Consider the following 17,824-nt stretch of genomic DNA (forward strand, 5'->3'; position numbering starts at 1 on the left):
GCCTTTAGCTTTGGATCAAAATCACAGCTGCTCTTGAGCTTATACAGCCAAGAAAGAGTGGGAAATGAGATAATGCATAAAGTACTTGTAAAAGCAGCATAAACATCAGCACCATAGAAACTACTTGAAGCAAGGACCAAGGCTTCAGACTGAGTTAAATTAGAAGAAGAAACAGTAGCAATATCACATTGCCTCCTAGAAAGGGCATCAGCCACCACATTCTCCCTGCCCTGCTTATACTCCACTATGAAAGCATATCCCAATAGCTTAGAAATCCACTTTTGTTGGGTTGGGATACCCACCCTTTGTTAAGCAAATACTTAAGATTGTGGTGGTCAGTCTTGACAACAAAAGGCATCCCTAATAGGTAAGGTCTCCATTTCTTTATTGCCACCACCAAAGCCAATAACTCCTTCTCATAAGTGGAGAGAGAGAGCTTACTTCCCTTCAAAGCTTGGCTGTGATAAGCAATAGGCTTATGGTCTTGCATTAAGACAGCTCCAAGGCCCAAACCAGAAGCATCACACTCCACAGTGAAGGATTTGGTAAAATCAAGCAAGGCCAGAACTAGAGGGTAAGAAACAGTTGCCTTAAGCCTTTGAAAACCATTATCAGCCTCTAAAGTCCAAACAAAAGAGTCTTTCTTCAAAAGAGCAATCAAAGGGGTTGCAATTTGGCCATAACCCTTCACAAACTTCCTATAGTATCCAATCAATCCAAGAAACACCCTCAAGGCCTTCACATCTTTAGGGACTGGCCATTCTTGCATAGCAGTAGTCTTCTAAGGGCTAGTTCTAACTCCCTCACTAGAGATAAGGTGTCCAAGGTACTCTAACTCATTAGTAGCAAACATGCACTTGGACTGTTTAGCATAAAGTTGATGCTTTGCCAATGTTTCCAAAACTGACCAAAGATGACCAATGTGATCGAAAAGAGACTTGCTATATACTAGGATGTCATCAAAGAACACAAGGACAAACTTCCTCAAAAATGGTCTAAAAATAGCATTCATTAAGGATTGGAAGGTAGAAGGGGCATTGGTTAAGCCAAATGGCATAACCAAGAATTCATAATGCCCCTCATGTATCCTAAAAGCAGTTTTGTGTATATCCTCTTCCTTCATTCTAATTTGATGGTAACCAGACCTTAAATCTAACTTAGAATACACACAAGCACCTCCCAATTCATCCAACAATTCATCAATGACAAGAATAGGATATTTGTCTTTAATAGTATCTTGATTTAAAGCTCTATAGTCAATACACATTCTCCATGAACCATCAACCTTCCTAACCAGAAGAACTTCTGAACAGGAGATGCAAATGGGCTGCAATTATGCCAAATTGAACCTATAGAAAGCAACTTCTTGACTATTTTTTCAATTTCATTTTTTTGGTAAAAGGATAGTCTTTGGACAATGGCTTGGGCACCCTCCTTGAGCTGAATTTGATGCTCATGCCCCCTAATGGGAGGTTAGCCCACAAGTGTGGCAAATAATACCTCAAATTTCTTTAGCAAAGCAGCAACCTGTGTAGGAATCTGAGCAGTACCCTCTACAGTCTGAGTGGAATTAGAAATCTACAAAACCAAACCCCTCTTAATAGGTTCCATCAAGAAATAGACCCCATCTTGAATGAGTTTACCTTCTGCCCCTTTTAAACCATGGAGAAGTACATACCCTTAGCCATAAAAGAAGCACATGGTTAGCAATTTGAAGTGCCATTGGATAACCCCAAGGGTGCTCAACCACTGAGTACCTAAGATCAAATCACACCCTCCTATAGGCAAAACATGCAGTTGAATCAAAAATTGATGTCCTTGCAACATAGTAGGAACATCTTTGCACAAGCCATGAGTTCTAAGCACCTCACCATTAGCAACCTTTACCTCTAGGATTTGTGTACTGTCCACAAGTATATGCAATTGAGAAAATAATGCAATATCGACAAAGTTGTGGGTGTTGCTTGAATCTATCAAAATTATCACAGACTTATGTTGGACTTCACCCCTCACTCTCATGGTACCAGAAGTAGGAGTACCACTTAGAGCATAGAGTGTAATACCAGCCTTCTCAACACCACTGTCTTGACAATCCAAAGAGTTTCCAGATGCATAACTACCAGTACTATCATCTAACTTAGTAATGTGCACTCCTGGATTAGCATTAGGTATAAACTCCACACAATCAAGAAGAAATAACATGGCATTTTTACACTTGTGACCAGGACCCCATTTCTCATCACAATTGTAACTTAAACCCTTTTTCTTTCTTTCCTTCATTTGAGCAGGAGATATTCTCTTAATGGGTAACCTATTATTCTCAGCATCTGTCAGAGTTGGTATTTTAGGAGGTGGACCAAGAATGGAGGACTTACTTGGTTCCAATTGATTCTTGGAAATCTTTTTACAGCTCCAATTGTACTCCTTTTGAATCTTGGACAACCCAAAAGCCTCATTCAGTGACTGAGGATTAAGCATTCGTACAGGAAGTCTAATCTCATCCTTCAACCCACTATGGAAGCAACTCAGTTTATGTGCAGATGAAAGACCCTTGATCCTGTTTGACAAAACTTCGAATTGGGCCTTATACACTACCATAGAAGAGGTCTGTCTCAATCTTGTTAGTGTTTCCATAGGGTCATCATATGCAGTGGTACCAAACCTCACATGCAAGGCTTGAATTAAAGAATCCCAATCATGAAACACCCCTGTTTCCTCACCTTCCATATGAAATGAAGCTAACATCAACTTTTCTCCAATGGGAGTGTTGTAGTATCTGAAATATTGATTAACTTTGTAGTCCCAACTCGTAGGATCTTCCCCAAAGAATCTTGGAAATTCCAATTTCATGGTGCAAGATACAGGTAATAACACAGAACCAGAATTAGGATTCATATTCTCACAATTTCTCCGAGACTGGGATCCCTATGAACCTTGATCAAAAGAACTTAATTGGTTCTAAGCGATGCAATAGCTTCATTGGTCGTTGCTATAGCACACATCTCTGTCATGGTTGATCAGGAAAGTCTGCTTTGATACCAAATTGTAAGGATTATCAATGACTGAGATGGATAATAGCTGATTTAGAGGACAGCTAAACCTTCAGAACAAGATATAGGGAACAAAGGATTATAGGAGAGAAAGAAATAGAAGAGATAGAGAGACTAAGATAAAGAAGAATGAGAGTATCATTAGTCAATTGCCTGAATGTCCTCAATCATACACATGCCCTTATATACATGATATGTTACTTCTACTAATACCTGATCTGTTACTTCTAACTAACTCTCCAGCTCACACTACTTTTCCAGTCACACATTTTAATTGCTACTAACCACACCTCAGTCCTATTAACCCAGCCTTACTAACTATAGTCACTTACAAGCCTCATACAACAGTAAAACATACTACAATATAGTAATATTGAATTACAATGTTTATCACAACCACACTACACTACACAATAATGATCCTATCATTGCTGCAACTTTAGATCTACTAGTGCTAATAATATGTAGATGGAATTTTGATAGTGAATTTGAAAGGAGAAGACACAGTGCCTTTTAGATCTTAAAAGTGCACCTTTTAAGTCATAACAAAACGTGTCCTAGAATTTCCTTTAAATAATAGGAGAATTAGATTTGAAACCCTAATTACTTAATGAGCTTAATAAGTTGTTGGGCCGAAATTAAAATCTATAGAAACATGTCTTGATCGGTCGAGTCTTCTTCTCAATCGGTTGAACTTGGCATGTTTCAAATTCCTAAACCTGCAACTTCTTTTTTCTTGTATTCTGACTTGCAACACCTTGAACATTGTCTAATATACCCTATAGACTCTAAGATTTATATCTAGACAAGTTTGTATTCATAGTTTGCCAATTGTTATAAACTTTTAGAACCTAACACTATTTACCCCTTAAACCCCTAAGCACTCTGTGCACAAGGAGGTGCCAATTAGAGGTGATATGTAATCTCTCTCTCTCTCTCTCTCTCTCTCTCTCTCTCTCTCTCTCTCTCTCTCTCTCTCTATATATATATATATATATAAAGTCCAAACTGAGAGAAAATTTAATTAGATTCTAAACTGGATTTCAATTAAAGTTCAATTTTGCACCATATGTCTAATCTAATTTTTATTTTTTCAAAATTTTTTGTGCTGTGAATTATTAGGTGCAAAAACTAAAGAGTTCAAGAACAATTAGATTCTAAATTCAATTTCAATTAGAGTCCAATTTTGTACCACATGTCCATCTATTTTTTTTTTTTTGGTACCAAATAAATTATTAGATGCAAAAACCGAAAGGTTCAATAATAATGAACCTTAAAAAAAAAAGTGATATCTACTCAAGGTGATTTTTGTTGGTAGGTGATTTTTGTTGATCAACAAAAATCACCTACTAATAGCAACACAAGAAATTTTTTCAAGACTGACCCTAATTGAATTGATCGACATCATAACGAAACTCATTTGATTGATACATAGACTTACCAATTCAATATAGATCTAAGATATTTCCTCAAATCATTGATAAAAGATTTTTTTTTTTTCTTTTACTTGTTTCTCTAACTTAATTCTTAGAGAAAAACAATTTTTAATAACTTGTTCAAAAACAATTTTCAACATCTTTTAAGGATATGCCTCGTGATGTTTTTCTTCCTAGCCTACTCTCAAAGCAATTCCATGGAGGTCATGCCAAATACTCACTAATATCTTGTGTTTTTATGTGCAAAAGGTTTTAGTTTTATTCTAATTCATGATTGGATGGACTTTTTACTGGTTAATAATGACTTACAACAGTAGATAGTTGAATACAAATATTTTAGCCTCTTCGGATTTTTATTTTTTTATTTTTTATTTTTAAGTTTTGGTTTCCATTAAGACATGTTTTTCTTAGCCATTAAGATAATATTTCGCATTTACATTATATTTTGTAGCTGGGAAACTTATGAGAAAAAATTGTTTGAATATGTTAGCTCCTTTTTTAATTTTGTAAGGAGCAAGTCGGATTTTTATCCTCATGCCCAAAGTTAGAAATTGGAAGGAGCGAGATGAATCTGAAAATTATGACAAGATATATAAAGATACTTTGGTCAGTTTTTCATCTCTTTCTTTCCTTTTCCCCTAAAATATTAAATTTTAAGTTTTTCTATTATCATAACTTTAGACGATTAGTGTCAAAAATTATTAGGACGAAATGTATTGCAAAATGTTGTTGATTACCATCCGATTTGATATTGCACTACATGGATAAGTTTTTCTGATTTCTAAAATTCTGATTTATTTTTGATTTATTTTCGAGAGTAGTGGTTTAGTGACTGTCAATGTATTATGCCATTTTACGAAACTTGAAACTAATTTTCTTAATTTTGGTACCAAGTGAGTAATCCCTTCATTCATCTAGGTAAAATCACCTCATTAATTATTAGTACTATTTTTGAATGTTTTTGTGTGTAATCATGCATGGGTTACAATCTAGTATATATTATTTGGGTCATGTTAATAGATGCCTTTAGGGCAATTGTTAATAAACAATTTTAAAAAAGTTTTAACACAACTTTTATAAGAAATATAAAAAACTGTCAAAACATTAATTGTTTTTTTTTTTTTTTCTCATAAAAATTTTCTTAAAAAGGTTTACTAACAAATGCTCTTAAAACATCCATTAAATATTAAAGTCAAAGTATATATAATCATAATTCAAATTAATTTCTGATTGTTATCAAATTTTGCGTTATAGGTCCAATTTAATTTTCTTAATTTTGGTGTGAAGTGACTTATTTATAATACTTGCATGAAAACCGAGGTGATCACCTCAATCACCTAAGTAAGAACAACTTATTATTATTATTAAATATTTCCATGCGTACGTACGGATGGCAACTTAGGATAATTAATATGGAAGTTCAACAAATGATTAAACTAATTTATTCTGATTTTATGTCAACTTCCTCAAGTTATAGTTGAAATTTACTCTAATTTAATGTTAAGTTTCCATTTAATTTAGTCTTATTTCAACTCCAATTAAAAGTGCTTCATGACACGTGATATGAAAGAACTAATTCCACAAATCTTATGGTCCGTTTGGATTGAGGGAGAGAGGGAGTGTAGAGTAGAGTAGAGTAAATTTTGCTCAAATTATCCTCTTTTCAATTGACTCTACTTTACTCCACTTCACTCCCCCCTCAAACCAAATGAGCCCTTAATAAAATCATATATCACAAAAAAATAAAATCATATATCACCAAATGAAGTATCAAGAATGGGTCATACAGACAACTTTCAAGCAATTATTTTAGAATGAATCTACAGTGTGCAAGCATATCAAGCATGACATAAATTATTGTCGGAGAATATAAGAAGTTTTATCTCAAATAATGGAGTAAAAAAATTAGTAACTTCTTGTTAAATAGTTACAACGACATGGGTGACAAATATTGGTGTAAACTAGATATCTTCTTAAAAATTCCTCTCTCAAGAAGTTATATATATATATATATATATATATATAGAGAGAGAGAGAGAGAGAGAGAGAGAGAGAGAGAGAGAGAGAGAGAGAGAGAGAGAGAGAGAGAGAGAGAGAGAGAGAGAGGTAAGAGAGGAGATGGCTATGGAAGGAAGTTAAGGAAAAACCTTTCTCCTGATTGTTGAGAAGAGTTTTTACAGGTGTGCTATTTATAAGCCTAACTCTTAATTTCCATAACAGATCAAGAACAAACACTTAATTAAAGTAAATACAAGAAAATGATTTAGGAGTATTCTCATCTGGTTATGTGAATAAAATGTATTTTAGTTAGGGGTGTTCACCAAACTGCACCAAAACTGCCCACAAAATGGCATAATCACACCGCACTGTAAGTAACAGTGCACCACACCGCACCGCATAATGTAGTGCGGTTTACGGTTTTATAATATGAAAACCGCACAAACCGCACCACACTACACCCTCTATATATATTAATACATTTATTTATTTTATATTAAATATATACATAATAAGGACAAAATTTAAAATACATTAATAATTTAATACCCTAGCCGTATCTCACTGTTCTGTTAATTAAAAAATAAAAAATAAAAATCTTGTCACTCTCTCAGCCCTCAGAAGTCAGACCCTAGCTGCCACACTTCCACTTGAATTGTCACTAGACTACTCACTGCTGTTGAACCAATTGCTTCTACTATTGTGGTATTTATCTCTCTATATGTGTTCAATTCAAGTTTTTCTTTGTTAAAATTAATCTATTGGCCTATTTTACTATTTACTCAGGACAAAGTAGCTTGTATATGACAAAATTGTTAATTATATATATAAACTTTGTTTTTTGCTTAGAAGGAAAGGAAAAGGCAGATTGGGATCAAAGAGATCGAGAAAAATGAGTGTGATGAGACTTGAGGGGCAGTTTTTGTTTATTCGATATGTGTTATTAGGCTTATTTTGAACTATTTATTTATGTTTTGTCTATTTCTTTTTGCACTCATTTTAGTTTTAGTAGGGGTTACTACGTGTTATTGGGATTTCAGAGTTAATTTATGTTACCTACAATCCTTATGGATACTTTGAACTGCTTTCATTCACTTTTGAGAGTTTTATAATATCTTCTTATTGTTTGTTCGCTTAGAATTCCATGGATAATGTCACCTACTGTGCCTTACGGATACATTATTTTCAAGAAAACTAGGTGGATTCTATGGCATGTCTTGCTAAGCAATGTGCAATACTCCAAATTTATCAATGTGCCATATTCTGTGAGGAAATGGATTATTAATAAGATATAATCTGATATTTAGGAAGCTAGCGATGATAGAGTGTGATATTCTATTTCAATTTACATTCAAAAGAAGAGTCAATTGCTTTGTATGCTTTAATATAGAATTGAGACTTGATTTCCCTTTCTTAGTTTCACTAGGAAAGAATTAGCAGGGACACATATGATATATGTTTAACTAGAAGCTATAGGTTGTGATCAATTTTCATATTCAAGGAATTTGTTATTTTATATATTCTATGGCAACGAAGTGAGAATTTATTCACTGTTTGTAATGTCAAAAAGGGCAATGCTTTTATTTTATTTTATTTTATTTTTGATAAGAAAAGGACAATGCTTTTCTCTTTTGAAGTTTTTCTCATCCTAAGTTCTACCAATTCACTCTTATTCTTGCTTTTATATTGGGGCTTTTAAATGATTGTAGTTTAAACTTTGAGATTTTGTAATGAGTCACATTCATTGCAGCTAATAGAGATTTTTAATTTGTTTATTAATCTTGCCTTGCATACTGTTGTCTTTGGGTTAGAACCTAAGTTACCTTTCTCAGGATTCTTCTTACTCGTTTACCTGTTCATCCATGCTATGTTGCTTTGTTTGTGAAGGAAAAAAGGATTCATAAAGCCTAATATGTCATTTTTCTTTTTGTCATATTTGTGGCAAGTTTTGTTTTTGGAGATTTGGTCTCTACACCTCCCCATGAATGGGACTAACTTCCTCAATATTTTTTTATTTTATCTTTTTGGAAAGACAAATGTGCCATAATTACTGTTTGTTCAATTACATTCAATATATATATATATATATATATTGCCTTGACCTCCTGCAAAACTCCTTTCCTAACCAATGACCTTAGATGGATGCTCCCTCAAATCCAAATCCACCAGCACCAAATGGCCCTTTGATTATGGATGATGAACCCCCACCAAAAAAAGCTAGAGTTAATGAGAATCAGTCCACCAAAGAGCGATTTGATGTTTGGGGCCATTTTGTTAGGTTACAAAATCGTGAAAAGTTAGAATGCAATTATTATAAGAAGCAATACAATGCCACTAAGAGGAATGGAACCTCATCCATGTGGGCTCATTTGCTAAACTGTAAGAAGATTTCGGGTGTCATTTACACGAGCCAAACCACTCTAAGTTTCCAAGCAAAAAAAAAAAAACTGGTGGTGTTGAGGGAGAGTTTAGTAATGAGCTTGTTGTTGCTAAATTTTCTATGAAAGAATTCGGATGGCTCTTGCGAGGATGATTATAGTGGATGAGCTACCTTTTAGATTTTTTGAGCATGATGGTTTTATATACTTTATGGGGGAGGTTGAGCCTAGGTTTCTTGTGCCTTCTCCTCTCACGGTGGTAATGGATTGTATTAAACTTTGGTTTGGGAAGAGGGAGAAATTCATAAGCTATTTGAAATTGGGCCAAAGGGTGTCTTTGACTATCGACACATGGACTTCCATTTAAAACCTCAACTACATGTGTCTCACTTGCCACTACATTGATGGTGATTGGACCTATCAAAAAAGGATCTTGAATTTTTGTATAGTTCCAAATCATAAAGGGGAGACAATTGGGAAAACTATTGAAAGGTGCTTGAATGACTGGGGTATCAGAATGGTGATAACTATCACAGTTGATAATGCAAAATCCAATGATGTGGCTCTTGATTATTTGAAGAAGAAGTTGGAGATAAAGGATGGTTGTATGTTGGGAGGCCTATTCTTGCACATGAGATGTGCTACTCATATATTGAATCTCATTGTGCAAGAGGGATTGAAAGGCATTCATAACTCAATTGTTAAGGTGAGGATTGTAGTGCGGTATGTTAAATTATCTCCAAAAAAGATGGATAGGTTCAAGGAAGCTATAGAGGATGAAAAAAAATTCAATCTAAGAGTTTGTTATCTTTTGATGTCCCTACTAGATGGAATTCCACATATCTTATGTTAGAGGCAGTCGAGAAGTTTGAAACAGCCTTTGATAGGATGCATGAAGAGGATGTGGAATTTAGTTCCTACTTTATGGAGGTAGATGGAAATGGGAAACAAAAGCACATAGGTCCTCCCAAAGGTGAGGATTAAGTGAATGTCAGAATGTTTGTAATTTTCTTTGGCTTTTTTTATGAGGTGACTCTATGTTTTTCTGATTCTTTATTTGTCACTTCAAATACTTATTTTTGTGAGCCAGTAGCATAGATTGTGTGGCATTGATGGTGATCCTCTCTTAAAAGAAATGGCACAATCTATGAAAGAAAAATATGAGAAGTATTGGGGAGACATTGAAAATATGAATTTGATGATGATTATTGCCATGGTTGTTGACCTAAGATATAAGATGAAATATTTGAAATATTGGTTTAATAAGTGGTATTTAAAAGAGATGGCAGAGTTTCCTTTAAAATTGGTAAGGGATACTTTAGATAAGTTGTATACCCACTATGCAAAGGGTACTAAATTATCAAGTGCTAGTGGCAATGGGCAAGCCACTAAAGTTGGTTCTTCAATAGAATCAAGTGCTAGTTTTCCATATGATCTATGGAAGACTGCTTCACATGAGTTCAATGAACATATAGCTATAGAAGATGATAATGAATGCAATATTGATGTGGACAAATATCTTAATGAAGGTAGCGAAAAAAATAGGGAGGGTTTTGATATTTTGGCTTGGTGGAAGGTGAATTCTACTAAATATGTAATCCTTTCCAAGGTAGCATGAGATGTCATGGCTATTCTTGTGTCCACCGTTGCTTTTGAGTTAGGCTTTACCACAGGGGGTCGTGTTTTGGATCCATTTAGGAGTTTATTAGCTCCTAAAACTGTGGAGGCCTTTATTTGTGCTTAAAATTAGTTAAAAAACCCATCTAAACCAATCAATCTTCGGGAAGCAATGAATGAAGTGGAAAGTCTTGAGCAAGATAATGAAGCGGGTAATTTTCTAAAACTATATATTTAAATTGTATATCAATATATTGTTCTTTGTTTATTAGTTTACTAACATTTTCTGTATTTATTTTCATAGAATTGATGAAATTGGCAACAGAGAAAGAAGATTAAGTGAAGACTTGGAGTGTGAGCTACAAAATAGAATTGGGTGGGGGAAAAGTATAGCATTGGATGGATAGACCTTTTTTTTTTTTTTTTTTTTTTTTTGTTGCATTCATGTTCATTTAAAAAATTTCTTGTTGGGTTTACAATTAATACTTGTTTTGGATTTGTAATTCATTTCATGATTTGCTTTAGAATTGTTTACATTATGGTTTTGATAATTTAAACTTGAAATTAGTAGGCATGACTAGAATTGCTTTGAGTATGGGAAATCCTTTTTGATATGTACCTGATCATATAAACTCTTTACTTTATATTCTTGATCTAAAGTAAAGAATGAAGAGCATTAGATTTTGATAGTTAAAACATTTAAGTTGCTTGCCACTCTACCTTGTTTAAAGTAATTGACTTCATTACGTGTTTGATGTATACCTGAGAATCTGAGACAGTGATATTACTAATACACCCTCCTTAAGCGTATCAAATGGAAGGGCTTTAAGCAGGGAACTAGGGAAGCAGCTAAAGATACGCTATGTTGAATTGTATGGTGATATATATGTTGAATTTTTATATAGCAGGTGATTTTTTATACACCACATTGTACATGTGACTGCAAAAATAAGGTGTGGTGTGGTTATGGTTTTAGCTAAACTATATACTGCACCACACCACATATGTGACCGCAAAAATGAGGTGTAGTACAGTTATGGTTTTGGCTAAACTGTACCACAAAGTGCAGTGCTAAAAATGGCCCAAAACTGCACTACACCACGAACACCCCTAATTTTAGCTCATAAAAAATGTCTTCTATCTATTTTACATAACCACTTCTACAACACACATCATATTTCATTCTTCATTTTACAATTCATTTTATAAGAATAATATTTTTTTTTTACAGACAACACACACACACACACACACACACACATAGAGAGAGAGAGAGAGAGAGAGAGAGAGAGAGAGAGAGAGGCGCTACAATCATGTCACAACTATTTTTATTACTATTGAAGTCCCTTTACATTTATTTCGATAAGTAAGAGACAACAACAGATTCTAAAACACAACAAGATAACGAGGAAAGATTAAGTAGAGATTGAATATGCATAAGGATGACCTACTAATGTAAAGATCAAGAAGAGTGCAATATTGGTACAAGATAGAGAGGATTTTTCCTAAATGCAGTGATAGCGTTAACTTCAGTCATGTCCAAGTCTTCTCCCTGTGCATTAATGGTAGGCAACCTCCAATCAAACCAACATAAAAGGTTGGCAAGCACATATTCCACTACAGCAATGCCAAATGTCAATCCTGGGCACCCCCTTCTCCCACCACCAAATGGGATGAATTCGAAGTTTTGACCTATAAAATCAATAGGGTTGTTTGTAAATCTCTCTGGGATGAATTCTTCTGGCCTATCCCATAGTTTAGGGCCCCTTTGGATTGCCCATACATTGACAAATACTCTTGTTTTTGGCGGAATATCATAACCTCCAAATTTTAAACTTTCTGAAGTTTCTCGAGCTACAGAAAGCGGAATTGGTGGATGCAGTCTTAGATTTTCTTTGAGGATACATTTCAAGTAATCCATTTGATTGATATCATTGATGTCTATCTTTGACTTATTTCTCACCACTCTTCTTACCTCTTCTTGTGCTCTTTTCATAATACTTGGATTTCTTATGAGCTCTGCCATTACCCATTCCAAAGTTGTTGAAGTTGTATCACTTCCTCCAACAAACATGTCCTGAAATTATGATAAAACAAAACTTTAGGTATGTTTCCAATGGTAGTAGCTAGATTACCTCCATCTAAAATGAATCTATTTTATGGTTAGATCAAATATTATAAATCTGAAGATATATCCTGTGCTACATAATTTTAAATTTTAAATGACATAGTAGGTTGCACTTTATGTATTATCAGTTTCAAAAACATAAAATTATAAGAACAAAGTATCTAAGAGAGAGAGAGAGAGAGAGATACTAGTAGGATTGCTTTAAGGTTTTCATGGCTAAGCTCAAAGTCAAGCATGCCGTCCTTTTGAAGTTGGAGGAGAATATCCGTAAAATTTTTCTTATTGGGATGTTCATCTTCACGTTTCATTGTCTTGTGTTCTTCAACCACTTGATCAAGAAAAGCATTTAGTTCTCCACAAGTGGATTTTAGACTTGGTTTAAATCCCATTAGAATATCAATCCAACCCAAAAAGGGGAAAAAATCCTCCCAAAAAAAAGCTGCTAGTAGCACCATTATCTTTCTTGGTAGTTCTGAAGACTTGCCCTTACCATCCACTTCTCCAAACTTTTTACCAAACACACATCTTGTAACGATGTTGTTTGAGTTTTCAATTAATAACTCACTTAGGTTAATAGAAACCCCTTTAAGGCACAAGTCACATACCTTATTGATCAATATAGAAACTTCTTCTTCCCTTGTATATTGGAAAGATTGCACTCTTTTGAGGCTTAAAAGTTCTAGGACACAAATTTTCCTCACTTGCCTCCAATATTCACCATAGGATGAGAATGCTAGGTCTGTGCATCCATAGAGTAAGGAATTGGTAGCTGTGGATTTTGGCCTGTTTGAGAAAATGATGTCATGTGTTTTCATCATTTCTCTTGCCATATCTGCAGATGACACCACAAGTGTTGGTGCATGGCCGAAGTAGAAGAACATTACAGGGCCATACTTCTTAGAGAGGGCTTGAAAAGAACGGTGTGGAAGTGATCCAAGCTGGTGAAGGTTGCCAATAATTGGTAGCTTTGGTGGGGATGGAGGTAAATTGGGTTTTCCACTACTTCTAATGCATTTGAAAACATATAGAAAAGAGAGAAGGAAAAGAAGAGGGTGGAGGGGAGTGAAGGTTATTTTGTATAGCTCTTGCCATGATTGTTGGAACAACGGTAGAATAGCCATTTCCTCTTTTTTAAGTGTTTACCACAATGCAACTAACAACTCTAATCACAAGATATATATATAGAAACATATAGTAAAGTCTTTTTATTTATTTATTTAAATTTGTTTTTTGGGAGGTAATACCCAAGGAAGAAGTTAATTAAGGAATTGATATAACTTGTGGGTTCGAGTTAGTGGCTTAACTAGTAAAGTTTATTATTGTCGGATAAGAATTTGGGATTTGATCCCCATCTACAACGAAAACTAATTGGTATATTGGTTTGATGATAAAAAGAAATCATTAGGAACAGAGGCCAAAGATTGAAATTATGTCTAAAAAAAAATATTATATTAATCACTCAAACTTGTCTTTTTTATATAGTGGGAGACTGCATACTTAATTAATTAACTGCATTATTCATACGCTACAACAATTTTATAAAATTAAACTGCCTCAAAAGTCAAAATTTATGTTAAATAACATTAATTAACAGTAGTTAGTGAGCTGCCTTTGGTTAAATTTAACAGTTCAATCTTTAATTAGCCTCCATTCCCAGTAAACCTCTTTCATTAATTTCTAGCAAGATTAGAAGTTGTGGGTAAATGGTTTTTCATATTTTTCATTGATTAAAATACTTGATTATAATTCAACACACAGGAAAGTATTATGATTTGGGAATGGGAGGTGGTTTTTCTGTAAAAAAAAGGTCCTTTTTGAGAGCTTTTGATTAGATGTTGAGTACAAAGCTTGCATAGGAATATTGTTATTATCTTCCTTTAATTATTAGCACATCCAATTCTTGAAAGAGATTGATACATGATGAAACATGTTGTATAGGCCATGATTAACTATTGACTCACAAGGCAATAGGGACACTAGGAGAAAATGGAGAATGGCTGTCGCATCGAGGGAGGCCATGGAGATTGAGTCAGGAATAGACCCACATTGACTCTAAGGGAGCTTCTTAGGGCCTCTTGATAAGTCCAAAGTCACACTCACAACAAATTTTACAACATGAGTTGAAAAGTTGTTAATAATTGATAACAAATGTAGTGTCGGTATTGAACTCATATGAGAATTAATAATAACTTACCAACTAAGCAATTATCAAATTTATTGTGAAAACTATTGTGTAAAACTATTGTGCATGCAGTATAATTCTTAGGACCTATTCCTTTGTTTTCTCCTCCAAATTTATTTATATAATAACGGATTTACTAACATGTACCCTAATTAAGAGAGCATACATTAGTAAATCATTTTAGGAAACTGTTTATGAAAAATTGAAAAAATTACTAACTTTTTTTTATAGTTTTTTCAAATTTCCATAAAATGTTTCAAAAAATTGATGATTAATATGTGTACTAAGGGCATACATTAACTGGACTCTTATAATAAATATACATATAGATATTTGATTTTTGTCTTCCTGTAGATATTATAGAAAAGATATGGTAGACTAGCCCATAGCTGGACTCATATAATAAATATACATATAGATATTATAGAAAAGATATGGTAGACTACCCATAGCTAGTGGGGGCTCCTCTAATTATTTTATTTTTAAAACATAAAACGTGTTTTAAATAAATAAATAAAAGTTATTTCTATGATATTGGTATTTTATGTATCTAAATCCTTCAAGGGAAAAAAAAATCCTAATCAGCTAAAAATTATGGCAAACTGAGACGTAAGAGGCTAAAGGCTTTCAAGCAAAATTGTGTTTTCTATTCTAAAGGTAGTTTCTTGCTTTTATCAATGTGTGTGTGTGTGTGTGTTTTTTTTTAACTATGTTTTATGTTAGTTTCTTCAAAATTTTGTGAGCGATAGTACTTGATCCAAAGCACAACTATGTTTTTTATTTATTTATTCCTCATTATTTCAGACAAAATGGCTTTATGTCCTTTTCACCCAAATTATATAGGCTTATGCCCCCCTTCCCAAACTAATTAGGGAAATACCCCTCTTTTGGAACTCGATTTTCTCAAAATCGAGTTGAAAAAAAATTCTGGAGCCTTATAGTGACATTTTTAAGGACCTATAATGACGTTTTAAGGACCTATAGTGACATTTTGTAACTCGATCTCCATGAAATCGAGTTATAGGTATGCCTATAACTCGATTTCATGGAGCTCGAGTTGCTAAATGCCACTATAAGTCCTTAAAAACGTCACTATAGGGCTTAACTCGATTTTAAGAAAATCGAGTTTCAAATGAGGGGCATTTCCCTAATTAGTTTGGGAAGGGGGGCATAAGGCTATATAATTTGGGTGAAAATGGCATAAGGCAATTTTGTCCCATTATTTCTTTCTCAATTATGCCAAGTGATTCATAAGGGTTAAAAGATCCAGAAAGTACGAACTTGTTACACTTGTAAGCTAAAGTCCTTCAAGCATGATTAATCTTTTATTATAAAAGCAAGAAACTACCTTAGAATATTCTAAGGAATTTTGTGTGTCGCTTTCTACTTTTTTTCACTATATTTTGTGTTAGTTTTTTTTTTTTTTTTTTTTTTTTTCCTTTCAATATGTCAGACCGTGAGCTATGTCATTCCACTTTAAAACCAATTGGTGATGAAGAAGATATACTCAAATCTTTTATGGGTTTCAACATCACACTGCATGGGCCTGTGAGGTGGTTTTTCTGTAAAAAAAAGGTCCCTTTTGAGAGCTTTTGATTAGTTGTTGAGTACAAAGCTTGCATAGGAATATTGTTATTATCTTCCTTTAATTATTAGCACATCCAATTCTTGAAAGAGATTGATACATGATGAAACATGTTGTATAGGCCATGATTAACTATTGACTCACAAGGCAACAGGGACACTAGGAGAAAATAGAGAATGGTTGTCGCATCGAGGGAGGCCATGGAGATTGAATCAGGAATAGACCTACATTGACTCTAAGGGAGCTTCTTAGGGCCTCTTGATAAGTCCAAAGTCACACTCACAACAAATTTTACAACATGAGTTGAAAAGTTATTAATAATTGATAAGAAATGTAGTGTCGGTATTGAACTAATATGAGAATTAATAATAACTTACCGACTAAGCAATTATCAAATTTATTGTGAAAACTATTGTGCATTTAGTATAATTCTTAGGACATCTTCCTTTGTTTTCTCCTCCAAATATATTTATATAATAACGGATTTTTTAATGTGTGCCCTAATTAAGAGAGCGTACATTAGTAAATTATTTTAGGAAACTGTTTATGAGAAATTGAAAAAATTACTAACTCTTTTTTTTTTTTTTTTTATAGTTTTTTCAGTTCTCCATAAAATGTTTCAAAAAATGGATGATTAATATGTGTACTAAGGGCATATATTAACTAGACTCTTATGATAAATATACATATAGATATTTGAATTTTGTCTTCCTATAGATATTATAGAAAAGATATGGTAGACTAGCCCATAGCTAGTGGGGGCTCCTCTAATTATTTTATTTTTAAAACATAAAACGTGTTTAAAATAAATAAATTAAAGTTATTTCTATGATTTTGGTATTTTATGTATCTAAATCCTTTAGGGGGGAAAATCCTAATTAGCTAAAAATTATGGCAAACTGAGAAGTAAGAGGCTAAAGGCTTTCAAGCAAAATTGTGTTTTCTATTCTAAAGGTAGTTTCTTGCTTTTATTAGTGTGTGTGTTTTCTATTTTTTTTAAACTATGTTTTATGTTAGTTTTTTCTTTCTTCTTCAAAATTTTGTGAGCGACAGTAGTTGATCCAAAGCACAACTATGATTTTTATTTATTTATTCCTCATTATTTCTTTCTCAATTGTGCCAAGTGATTCATAAGGGTTAAAAGATCCAAAAAGTACGAACTTGTTACACTTGTAAGCTAAAGTCCTTCAAGCAAGATTAATCTTTTATTATAAAATCAAGAAACTACCTTAGAATATTCTAAGGTAGTTTGTGTGTCGCTTTCTACTTTTTTTTTACTGTATTTTGTATTAGTATTTTTTCCTTTCAATATGTCAGACTATGAGTTATGCCATTCTACCTTAAAACCAATTGGTGATGAGGAAAACGCACTCAAATTTTTTATGGGTTTTGACATCACACCGCGCGGGCTTGTTTTTAAAGTGATTGTAGGGAGTCAAATTATGGTCCC

General features: G+C 33.5%; 1 protein-coding gene across 1 annotated transcript; it reads right to left on the reverse strand.

Annotated features, from left to right (window-relative positions):
• Window positions 1–11,792: 11,792 nt before the first annotated feature.
• LOC126703385 (cytochrome P450 71A1-like) lies at window positions 11,793–13,745 on the reverse strand. The gene is made up of 2 exons (XM_050402342.1): window positions 12,796–13,745; window positions 11,793–12,556 (listed from the first exon to the last, which is right to left on the reverse strand). The coding sequence occupies exons 1-2, from the start codon at window positions 13,726–13,728 to the stop codon at window positions 11,942–11,944; spliced, it is 1,548 nt and encodes a 515-aa protein (XP_050258299.1). The 5' UTR covers window positions 13,729–13,745; the 3' UTR covers window positions 11,793–11,941.
• Between the last annotated feature and the right edge of the window lie 4,079 nt (window positions 13,746–17,824).

The sequence above is a fragment of the Quercus robur genome, chromosome 10 (genome assembly GCF_932294415.1).
Source record: "Quercus robur chromosome 10, dhQueRobu3.1, whole genome shotgun sequence".
In the NCBI taxonomy this organism is placed as follows: domain Eukaryota; kingdom Viridiplantae; phylum Streptophyta; class Magnoliopsida; order Fagales; family Fagaceae; genus Quercus; species Quercus robur.